Here is a 12,625-nt window from a genome sequence, read left to right as displayed (position 1 = left end):
TTTGTTAAAAGTGAACATTACTGGAAGTGTTTTGTTAAAAACCCCATTGAAAATTAAGCATCAAACTTAAAGATATGACATCACATGCTCACTACATAAGTTATAACACAATATTTTGCATAAGATTTTGCGTTCGATTTTTTCTCCTCTAATATTGCTCGTATTATGTAGTAATTAGACAATATCATGCATGACATGCTTCTCTGAAATTTCAGGATGTGTTCGTGTTATTTTTAAAATCTCATGATAAAACATGAGAGAGTGTTGAGATAATAATTAAATTATATCAATTATCAAGCATGGTAATGCCATGGAATAACTTTAAAACCTCAAAGGGGTTTCTTCATGTAATATTCCAAACTTGATCGAACTTTCCACGCAAAACCAAAGACAATCAATCATATATAATTTCTCCCTATTTTTAATGTCGTGTTGATTATTCAATAACTCTCCATTTTTCAAATAATTAAAATAATGGGAAAGTTTGCGTCTTCTTCCTTCTTCACACTCATTCAAATTCAACTGCTGCTGCTTTCTATTTTATAATATTCATCTTTTCAAGGCCACCTTATTTTACTAAGTCTAACCCACCCACCATGTTTTTTTTTTTTGTCCTCCCTTTAAACCCCACGTTTACTCTTATTTTTTGGCCTATTCCTTCTGGTACTCCAATATTTCACCAGAACATCTGTTTCTTTCTTTTCTGGTGGAGCAACAAGAATCTTTGGGGTGTTTTCTGAATTGGGTTATCGCCATTTTTTTATTTCGAATCCTGTTTAGCGAAAGTATTTAGTTTGATATGTAAGTGATATAGATATCATCAAGTTCAAAATCTTTGAGTGGTGAGCAAGTACTCTTGATTATATGGCGTATCCTGCGTACACGTCGCTATCGTTTGGAGGTTCAGAGCATGGGCAGGGCCAACAAGTTTTGCCATTCAAGACTGCCAAGGGGTCTCTCAAGGTCTGTCTTTTACATGGCAACTTAGTTATATGGGTAATGGAGGCCAGAAACCTTCCTAACATGGACATGGTTCATAGGACTCTCGGCGACATGTTTGCTAAATTTCCAGGGAAGTTTGGCAGCAAGACCGAAGGGCAAGCGCCGCAGAAGATAACCAGTGATCCCTATGTGACAATTTCTGTGTCAGGTGCTGTGGTTGGGAGGACGTTTGTGATTAGTAATAGCGAAAACCCGGTTTGGGGGCAGCATTTTGATGTTCCGGTCGCGCATTATGCTTCGGAGGTGCAGTTTGTTGTGAAAGATAGTGATGTTGTGGGATCACAGATCATGGGTGCTGTGGGAATCCCAGTTGAGCAATTACTTTCTGGCATGAAAGTAGAGGGAACATTTCCGATACTTAATTCGAGCGGGAAAGCGTGTAAGCCTGGAGCCGTTTTGAGCTTGTCAATTCAGTATATCCCAATTGAAAAACTGACATTTTATGATCAGGGAGTAGGTTCGGATCCTGATCATCAAGGCGTCCCCGGCACTTACTTTCCTCTTAGGAGAGGCGGTAAGGTGACTCTGTATCAAGATGCACATGTTCATGATGGTCGCCTTCCGAATTTGGAGCTTGACGGCGGTGTTCAGTATGAGCAAGGGAATTGTTGGCAAGACATGTTCGATGCAATAAGTCAGGCCCGTCGCTTGATATACATTGCAGGGTGGTCTGTGTACCACAGAGTTAGATTGGTTCGGGATAAGAATGATGCCGCGGATTACATGTTAGGTGATCTTCTTAAGGCCAAATCACAGGAAGGTGTGAGAGTGCTGCTTCTTGTTTGGGATGATCCAACTTCCCGGAGAATTTTGGGATATAAAATGGTAAGGCCTTCGAGATTAGTAAATATAGTAATTCGGGATTCTTTCGGTTCACATCAAATTTATTATACTTTTCTTGCATATAAGGATGATTTTATAAGTTTTTCCCTTCGATTGAACAAGTTATTATTGGCTCATTGTTGAACCTCTGAAAAATGCTTTCGCAAATCTGAAATATTTCTATCTTAGGCGCCAAGAATACTGATTGCTACTTATACCAACTGTTATGCTTTGTTCTACTTCCTCATTTCTCTACAAGAAATAAAAGTGATCAAATCATCAAACATCGTAAGAAATGACATAAACAGAACAAAGTTTGTGTTTGTTCTTAAAAAAAAATTATCTTTCACTTAATGTTTTAATATTTGAGTTGAGAATTGTGTATAAGAAATTGAAGCAAATGCTAAAAACAGAAGATAGAGACAATGTAGGGGCGGCTGAAGATGAACTCGAATCTTGATGAGAGCGGGACTGAGGAGAGGATGATAGAGAGCTCGGATTAGGTTTACCAAATACTACTAGATTCATTTGATTTTTGCCTGATGTTGTACTTCAAAGCAGATGCAGTTATGTATGATGTACCAAGCTAATTGACCAAAACGTTATAAGTAACTCTAAGGTGCATCTACAAATTGCCCGTTTTCTGCAGTCTCGTATTTCCCTTTGTACTTTTTAAATTTTGATTTTGATTTTCATACATGTACCGGATTCAAAGGCTATGCTCTTGATCCGGCTGACACCAAAGTATAGCTTGAATAAATGCTTGAGAAGGCTAATCTTTATTTTGTACATCATTGTCCATTTTGATTGACTATATGATATGCAGGAAGGGGTCATGCAAACCTCTGATGAGGAAACTCGGCGTTTCTTCAAGCACTCTTCAGTCCAAGTGCTGCTTTGCCCTCGATCTGTTGGGAAGGGTAGCTGGGTCAAAAAGCAGGTTAGATAAAATAACCAACTTAGTTATGCTGCAAGTTGAGAGGTGAACATTGTTCAAGTCATTTTGTTTTTCATACGTGGTGCTAAAATTTTGCGTTTCCTTCACTTATTACACTAGTAAATGGACCTCGTAAAATGAAATCTGGAAAGTCCAGAGTTCTGTTATGATATGCCAAGTTGCATATCAATTACAATTATCCCACTTCAACTAATTTGGGGCTGAACATCAAGTAAATCCCACACAATCTTTTGGAGGACTAGGAATCAGTGCTGCTTATTCTTGACATGGTGATATTATCATCAACTGAGAAAATATAATCGATATCTTCTATGGCTGGCAAGCTCTAATCTTTTGTAGTATGTTAAAACTGTATGGACATATATATAGGACAACTCAGATTTGATTTATGTTTTCGTGTTCTGTTCGGATACTTATCAAAAGAAATCATCAGGTGTATAATTGCCTGTCTCTATCTCTTTGTATTTTCATGCTTAATGTTCTGCGTGAGTGCTTCTTTGAACCTTTATACTTCTTGTCTTTGGTCATAGGAAGCCGAAACTATCTATACCCATCATCAGAAAACAGTGCTTGTGGATGCTGATGCAGGCAATTCTAAAAGAAAGATCATTGCATTTGTTGGAGGTCTTGATCTATGCCTGGGGCGCTATGACACTCCGGATCATCCAATCTTTAAGAGTTTACAGACAGTGCACAAAGATGACTGTCGTAACCCTACTTTCTCGGTAATCATTGTATTAATTTTTTATTTTTCTGTTGGATTAACATCCATTGCTAGATGACGTACACACAATGAAAAATTGATAGTTTATAAGCAATTTTTTTTTTTTTTTTTTTGTGTAACACGAGCAATAATACTTATTAGGTATTAGTGCATTACATGCCCTCTTCTTAAAAAGTTCTCATACTTTTGTGATCCTATAAGAAGTGTGTAAGTCATTGATGTTACTAGTTTACGAGCTCCCTGTCGAGTTTTCATGAAAAGATAGAGGATCACCTTGATGATTTGATTCAATAAATAGTATAGTTATGTCGAATTTTTTCTTCTTTACCATATTCACCTTTGCAACACAAACAGGAGCGCTCTGTTGGTTGTCCAAGGCAGCCATGGCATGATTTGCACAGTAAAATTGATGGTCCAGCAGCATATGACATCCTTGCCAATTTTGAGGAGCGTTGGTTGAAAGCTTCAAAACCCCGCGGGCTTCAAAAAATTAAAACACCGCATGATGATGCACTACTAAGGATTGAGAGAATTCCTGAAATTATTGGGATGGCGGAAGTTCCTTGCCTGAGTGGCGATGATCCAGAAGCTTGGGATGTTCAGGTATATTAGATCTCAATCAGCCATGTGATATCTTTTGTCTTCTATGATTTCTAAACAAATTGGTCAATTTTTAATCTTCTCCTCCCCCCCCCCCCCCCCCCCCCCCCCACAATTGAAGGTTTTCCATTCAATTGATTCCAATTCTGTGAAAGGATTCCCGAAGGACTCAAAAGATGCTACAAGCAAGGTGAGAAATTTGGCTTAACTTCTTTGCACTAATATAAGGTATCTCACAGTTTACACTAATGTCTCACCATGTCTGCAACAGAACCTGGTTTGTGGGAAGAATGTGCTGATAGACATGAGTATACATGCAGCATATGTCAAGGCAATCCGTGCGGCTCAACATTTCATTTACATAGAAAACCAGTACTTCCTTGGGTCATCATATAATTGGAACTTATACAGTGATTTAGGTGAGGACTCTAACCTTTGAAGCAAGTAACCCGAAAAATGAATATAGGTGGTTCATAAACATGTCGGTGCTCTATTTTTCCCTTCCCACCATGTAGCAGCAATGCAGCATTGGGATTTATGAAGCTAAATTTGTATTGTATTTCCATGTGATTTATTTTCGTAGAGACATCGGTGATGAGGCCTTTTTATGCAGGTGCAAACAATTTAATACCAATGGAAATTGCTCTTAAAATCGTAAACAAAATCAAAGCAAATGAGAGGTTTTCTGTATATATTGTAATCCCCATGTGGCCAGAAGGTGTTCCTTCAAGCACTCCTATTCAAAGAATTCTCTTTTGGCAGGTAATCTGATTACTGTTTAAGAAAGTACTTGTACTCGAGCAGTTATCGTTGGCTCGAGACTCGTTAGTGTTCTAGCATGCCTTATGAAGCTTTCTAGGCCGTAATAACGCGAGAACAATTTCAAGGCATTTTTTTTTACCAATCAGATGAAACATCCATAAAAACACTAACAATGCAGCACAATTTTGTTTTTCCCATGGCTTTGTTTTTTTCTTCTCTGCAGAATAAAACAATGCAAATGATGTACGAAATGATTTACAAGGCTCTAAAAGAGGCTGGACTTGAAAACAAGTATTGTCCACAAGACTATTTGAATTTCTTTTGCCTCGGGAATCGCGAAATACCGAATGGTGAAGAAACTTGTGCTGCAAACAAAAAAGAAGCAAATACTCCCCTGGTATGTCCCCTAAATTTTTTCTTGAACACACCTTTAGCTTATGAAGCTAGGTTTTCCGATATATTTCAATTGCTTGTGCTGGTTTTCTGTAATGCAGGCGCTCACTCAGAAGAATCGGCGTTTTATGATTTATGTCCATTCTAAAGGAATGATTGTGGATGATGAATATGTTATAATAGGATCTGCAAATATCAATCAGCGATCCTTGGAAGGTACCCGGGATACCGAAATAGCAATGGGAGCATACCAGCCTCATCACACCTGGGCTAGAAAACTCTCTAGTCCACATGGAAAGGTAAAGCCTTAATTGTCAAAGCTTTCTGTACCCATATTGCTAGAGGTTTTCCGGTGCATCTTTTTATCCTACCTGATTCCTTAAAGTTTAAGGTTGAGAGAAGTTTCTGAATCATGGCAAAATGCAACATGTAGCACTATTAAAATTTTCGAACATAAGTATGTTATCCGAGTGTCCAGATTTTGGTGTTAAGTAGAAGATACAACTGCAAGATTTTCAATTCTGTCTGTTGAATAATTGGGAAATGATTTCCGAAACCTTTTTCTCCTGCACATCCCTATTTATTTCTTTCCCTTGATTTTTTTTATTTATTCAATCCAAATGCGAGAAGTAACAGGGCAGGGGGAGAAAAGTGGTGTGTGGAAATCACCTTACGTTATAATTTCGAAGAGGTCACCATTCATACATATGGAAATGGTGCGCTACAAGGGGAAAAATTGTAATAATTTGCTTGTATATATGATTGCAGATATATGGATATAGAATGTCACTTTGGGCAGAGCATACAGGATGTCTTGAAGAATGTTTCAAGAAGCCGGCGAGTCTTGAATGCGTGAGACGGGTGCGATCCTTGAGCGAGCAGAACTGGAGGCAATACGTTGCGGATGAGATTACAGAAATGAAGGCTCACCTCCTGAAATATCCGGTTGAAGTCGATCAAATGGGCAAGGTGAAGGCTATTCCGGGCTGCGAAACTTTTCCAGACGTCGGCGGCAACATACTGGGGGCATTCAAAGCCATCCAAGAAAATCTCACCATCTGATCACAACAGATTTTTCAGTGCAGATTTGAAGTCCCAGTTGATAAGTATGCTTCTGCCTCAAATTCTTGGTCATATGAATATACAACCAGGCCTGCTAGCTATGTGGCACCAACTTGTCTATTTTACCTTGTACATTAGAAGGTAGGATTTGAACATGCATTGTCCCACATGCGTTGTAATGTATATGGTTGGTGGTGAGTTATTTTGTCCAACTCTGCTTAGAATGTCGAAATAATTTGGGGTGAAAATTTGAATCCTCAATGCAGATTAAGTCAGTTGGTTAGAGCAATGTGTTATCTTCTTTACACTCAAGTTTAAATTCTTTCGTTATAAATTACGGCTGTTTAGAATAAAATATCTAGTAAAACAAAACTATGAATGACAAATATAAGAGATACCAAATGTTTTTCTTTTGTTGATTGCTGCGTGGGGGCATTTTATACTCAAGCTGTCAAACCTTAGGCGTTAGTGGGGAAAATGGCATGCATAAATCACTTTCTTGATTTTTTTAATTTACAAAGGAAATCGAGCTTAGAATTTATTTTCATCATGGTTCTCGAGTAAATCAATTTTTTTTTAACTCTAAGAGGTTGGTTAAGTGGAAAGCGAGTAAAAGTTTGAAGCTTTCAGCTTAAGTTTGAACTTCTAGGGATATGCATTCTTTAGGTGAGCCACGAGCTCTACTTTGACAAATCGTTGGATCCAAGGCAAAAAGTACATTACACTTGATGTGGTACTGAGACTGCATAGAGAGGAGGATGATTAGTTTGTAATCAATGTATGATGAAACACTTTATATATATATATATATATATAATAAAGTCCTTGCTTAAGTAAAACATTAACAAATTAGGAATGTAGTTGTTATAATCCTGAAATGTTTATTAATATATGTAACGAGTATAGATACATCTCGCTTATGTTTGTCGATCTTATCGTGTAATCATACATATCGTTTATTTCCATAATGTGATTGAGAATAATGGAGAAGAGAAACAGAGCCGTGAAAATTAGTAAAATCATGAGTAATGGTGGGAGCTGAAAATCGGGTCCTACATGGTTTGCCTTCGTTATCACACGATTCACACTTGAGCTAAAGGTGTGTGTGTTCTTTCTCAAACCACCCATTCTTTTGCACAAAAAGATCCGTATCCTATTTAAGCATCAGACGAGGTATTATTACAGTGTGTTGCAGGTGCATCAACTATCATCCTGCCCTTGTAGCCACAGTCACAACAATCATCGACATTTTATACATTGGTCATCTGTATTAGTTGATACAATTATACATACATACATACATACATATACATATATATATATGTGTGTATATATATATATCAATATCATAGCTAAAATGATGTGGGATGATTTTGTAATTCGATTACTACTGTTTTTTAAAGTATTAATACTAAGGGAAGGGGAGTGTTCAAAATTATTACAAAAACTTAAGAGAGTAAGAAGTTTCGAACCTGAGACGCGTATGTATTGCTTAACACTATATCTATATCCACTAAGATATTAGACCAAATGCTACTTACAAACTTGTTATTTGAACTAATTAGGTGAATGTAGAGCATACTAATATGTTGTTATTCCAGTTAACAAGTTTAAGAGTTCTCTTAACTAAATAAGAGACAGATCCGTGACACCACTTTTTTATACAATTTTGACACACATTTTTGTGGGCACCACTTTGTAATTTTTTTTAATGATTTGAACCATCTATCTTTTATATCTTCCCTCAAAGCTCATGTCTACCAAAAATACTCAAATCTAAAATCATATAACTGTTAGATTAATGGTTTAGAGTTTCTTTGTATAATCATATTTGACTATTTTCTTTACTATAGGTGAATGTATGATTTTGGATTTGTCAAATATTCTGCAAGGATGATCTATATATGAGGTTCTAAAAGAGAGACGGTTCAGATCATTAAAATATATTACAGAGTGGATCTCACAAAAACATGTGTAAAAAAAGTGACGCTACTGATCCGCCCCCAATAAATTATCGATAGATATAAAAGTTAGCATAGCTTGATTTCATAAACTATGTTAAATTTTTTGAAATGAGTAGTTTGCATTCTACCAAAATACAATATATATATATATATATATATATGATTTTTAGGCTATCTCCAACGCAAGGGGCTAAAATCCTAGAATTTAGCCCCATATTTTCAACTATTCATCTATATGTATGAGGTTCCCCGTTCTTTCCTTCAAGGGGTAGGGACGTATAATTCCCACCCCAACCAATTTATAATCTGTTAAACTTTTGTATTCCATTGGTTTTTTTTTTTTTTTTTATGGCTTATAATTTTGGAATTAGTTTTTGTATCTTACCTTAAAAAAAACAATTGTTGAGAAAATTGAAATTTTTATGGATTAGTGAAAATTGATAAGATTTTTGGAGGAGTTTTGGTGTTGGATCTAATTTGGATTAATTAAAATTTGAGCCATTGCATTTTTTTATTACCATGAAAATTAATTAAATTGAATTTGAGCTATTGGATTTTTTTTTCTTACCGTTAAAATTGATTAAATTGGATTTGAGCTGTTGGAATTAAAAATGGATATACTGGGCGCGCCATACTGGATCAAAATCTAGGAGATGTGCTAGTCACTGGATCTGAACAACGCATGTATCTGGACAATAGAAAAAGTACTTGTTGTGTGCTCACCCACACTCGAACTTTCATTTTAGATTTGTTTTGTTATTTTTTAGTTTCCCACCCCATATTAGAGTTAGCCTTTAGATTTTATGGAACGTTACTGCATTGGAAGTTTTGGATCTGAGATTTATGCAATGGTTGAGGAATTAGAATAAACAAAGTGAAAGTAAAGAGCAACAAAAATAAAATAAAGGTGAAAGAAGAAAAGATAAAATAATAAAAAATAAAAAATAAATAAAAAAAAGGTAAGCAAGGAAGGATATTAATATGGACAAGGATTGTTTGCTCTCCCACTTTTGATGCCCTCATATGCCTTCCTGTTTGTATAATCACGGTTAAGTCACGTCAACATTTTATATTACTATTCATTTTTGTCTTATTATCTTTATAAAAAAATAATATAAAATGTTGACGTAGCTTAACCGTGACCACACAAAACAGGAGGGCACGGGAAGGCACCGGAAGTGGGAGGGTAGACAATCCTTGTCCTATTAATATACCTTAATTAATTAGAACATGTAGAGATGAAGCTTGAACATCTAGAGATGAAGCTATGGGTCGACTCTTTCATGAGAAACTATGAGTGCACTCTCCACTTTAATAAATATTATACTACAGATAATACTTATGTACCCACTTCTTAATAGTGAATACACTATGCATTCACTTTTTAATTGATTCAACTAAAAAAATGTCACGTGTTTTTTATATTTTAAAGTGAAAAAAAAAAATATAGTAATAACATGTGCATTAGTTTTTTAAACAATAAAACATGTCTTAAAATATCATTCGACAAAACTAAAAGGAGAATACTCACTCGTGAGTATGTAAGCATTATCCTTGTACCACAACTAGCAAGTGGCTTGATTTTCTGAAAATTTTGAATTAAGATATAAACCGTACCATTACACAATCTTTACCTATGCTCATTTTGGCTAAACTACCTAAGACACTCTTATAGAGAAAAATAAGTTCTTTTCGACCGATGGATATTAATTTTGAAATTTTAAATCCTCAAACTAAGATATGAATTGATTTATGTAAGTGTTTTTCGTTTGATTTCAATGTTTTTTAGAATTTGGGAGTGTATCGCCTGCAAAAAAGAACTTTGGAAGGCCAAGTATGTGTGAGAAACAAAAGAAAGGAAAAAGGGATTTATGCCAATCAAGTGTTTTTCGTTTAGTTTCAAGTTTTTCTAGAGTTTAGAAGTTTAAGGTCGCAACCATAAGCGATTTTCCATGGACTGTTTAGGCATACTATTTTGTAATGCAATTTTCCATGGTTGCAACTGTGGAGAAAATTTTCATTGTGACAGGAACATAGGTGTTTTTATATAAAGGGTGAAAAATTGTATTTTTGAAGTTATTAACTTTTTAGCACATATATTCCACTATTGGTGTAGTGACACATAATATACTACTACGTGTTCTAGTCACATTGAAAAATCTCTTGCAACCGTGCGTTTTTGTATCTGCATAATTTGCTTTTCGAGAAAAAGTTTTTAATTTTTGTTTTAAAGACAATTTCTTAAAAGAGCTCTTATGTGCTGACAAATTCTTGAAAGTTTTACATTGTAAATGGGAGATTATCATACGAACATGGTAAACTTGTGTGAAATGCTTTCCCATGTCATATGTTTTTGGTAAACATGTTTTCCCATCTTTCCCTTTGCATCCTTGAAAGAAGAAAATAGGTGTTTTATTATTGTATTTTTTTTATTATCAGTAATATGTTGAAATTTTCTTTGTAGGAGCGAGCATGATAGTTTGGTTTATTTCACGTAGTTTCTGGATTTGTTCTTTTAAAATCTAGGGATAACTAGCTATAGATCCAATTTTGTGAGCCACTAGTAGAATTAGTCCACTTTGTTGAAATAGGTCCAATAATTAAGATTCCATGTATGCTTATTTGTGGTTTGTACCATATTTACCCATTAGGCTTATGAATTGTTATATATACACAAAATTTATTAATTATGAGATTATTTGTCGTTTAACTAAGTCCTTAATTGTAGGATTAGTTATAGCCATATAATCACCTCAACCCTTAGTCCGTTTCATCCCACATTTTTTCCTTCTTCCAAACAACTCCCTCTATCAATCCTTCTCTTTTTTGTCTCTTCCTTTCATGGGTGATATTTTTGTGTTCTTCCCTCCAAATTCGTTCCTTTAATGGAGGTATATTATCTCATATTTATATTTTTATGTTCCGCCATGTAGGTTCCTAGCATTTTTCTTCCAATACAATAGGTAGTTTATTTTTGTTTTGCAGGTAGATTATATTTGCTTTGTAGGTATAAAGCATTTTTCTTCCTATACAATAGGTAAGTAGTTACTAGATTATATCGGTTTTGTTTTCTTCATAAATAGCAGATAGTTACTAGATAATATTTTAGTTTGAGTATTTAAATATTCAAAATTTAAAAACTGAATAAATGATAAAAAAAATTAAAGAATTTAAATATTTTTATCTGAAGGGGCAAAATTGATATCAAAATATGTAATTGGATAACTGGACTTAGTCCTAAAAACTATCTATGTTTTTGGACCTAGATCCAAAAGCCCCTAAAATCTATTAGACAACTACATACGGTCGGCTCGGTAAGTTTAAAAGTTAATGAATTTATGTGGTTTTTATTTTTTAGATTTTATTGAATTCTTTAAAATTCTTATTGAATATCTTTAAATTTCTTAACTCCTTTAAAATTCTAATAGACCCTTTAATCTCCATAAATTATTGCCACCTTCCCTTAATTACTTTATACTTACTCTCTTAACGTGATCGGCATTTACAGTTGAAACTTGTCAACAATGAAAAGGAAGGCACAACAATGCATCAACTAATGAATGACCAAATTGGAAAACTCACTTGGATCAAAAATGAAAAATAGGAAACCAACTTGTCAAAGTGCCTACATTTAAGACAACAATTCTAATTTCGAAATAGGTAAAACTCAATTTAATAACTATCAAACTTTTGTAACCAATATACACAACCATCAAAAAACAAAATACAAAAACACTCGTACCTTTTTTTTTTTTTTTTTGAATAAATGATATTATCTACATTAAGGGGCAGAAGAGTGGGCTAAACCTCTATTTGGGCCCAAAATATTATGATTGGGCCGAGCAGCAAGATGTGCTCGGCCCAAGGTAATGACACATGCTATGGGCCAAATAATGAAACCCGGACCAGCTGGCAGGGTCGGCCAGATCCTATCTTAAGTAGTCCAGATGAATGAGGAAAGGTCGAGGAAATCCTGGTGCGACCAGGATTCTCGACCGGCAAGGGATAAAGCCTCAAAAGGAGGAGAATTCAGAATCCCAGTAGGACTACGATTGTTCGAGTTAAAGGTGAAATGGGACAAGGACTCCCAATCCAAATCAGAATGGGATTCAAGGAGCGAGGTGCTATAAATACAAGAAATTACGCAATAGAAAGGACCCCTAAAACATCAGCACACAATTGCCCTGCGCAAAGCCTCTCAAACACCTTGAGATTTTTCCTTTTCTTTTCCTGCCGACACACCTTCAGTTTGGATAAACAGCACTGTGGAAGCAACCGGTGAGCACCTTCAGTTTGGATAAACAGCACTGCTGCCGCAGAATCAGCCGACCGAGAAAC

The 12,625-nt window shown here is 35.4% G+C and overlaps 1 protein-coding gene across 1 annotated transcript; it reads left to right on the top strand.

The window, feature by feature from the left end:
- Positions 1 to 528: 528 nt before the first annotated feature.
- LOC103966454 (phospholipase D beta 1) lies at positions 529 to 6,344 on the top strand. The gene is made up of 10 exons (XM_009379621.3): positions 529 to 1,827; positions 2,651 to 2,764; positions 3,313 to 3,507; positions 3,861 to 4,109; positions 4,228 to 4,296; positions 4,378 to 4,525; positions 4,720 to 4,868; positions 5,092 to 5,265; positions 5,363 to 5,560; positions 6,030 to 6,344. Exons 1-10 carry the CDS (start codon positions 865 to 867, stop codon positions 6,321 to 6,323), a joined length of 2,553 nt encoding a protein of 850 aa, XP_009377896.2. The 5' UTR covers positions 529 to 864; the 3' UTR covers positions 6,324 to 6,344.
- Positions 6,345 to 12,625: the final 6,281 nt, after the last annotated feature.

The sequence above is a fragment of a genome, unplaced genomic scaffold (genome assembly GCF_019419815.1).
Source record: "Pyrus x bretschneideri cultivar Hongxiangsu unplaced genomic scaffold, Pyrus_bretschneideri_v1 Contig14, whole genome shotgun sequence".
NCBI lineage: Eukaryota > Viridiplantae > Streptophyta > Magnoliopsida > Rosales > Rosaceae > Pyrus > Pyrus x bretschneideri.
Note: the sequence above shows the minus strand (reverse complement) of the source record. Positions and strands in the feature narration are given on the sequence as shown.

Excerpts from the sequence above, each read along its gene's own strand:
- LOC103966454 (XM_009379621.3), top strand. The coding sequence starts at position 865 with ATGGCGTATCCTGCGTACACGTCGCTATCGTTTGGAGGTTCAGAGCAT. Across the intron at positions 4,110-4,227 it reads CAGAAGCTTGGGATGTTCAG|GTTTTCCATTCAATTGATTC; the intron begins GTATATTAGATC and ends CCACAATTGAAG. Across the intron at positions 4,526-4,719 it reads GAACTTATACAGTGATTTAG|GTGCAAACAATTTAATACCA; the intron begins GTGAGGACTCTA and ends CTTTTTATGCAG.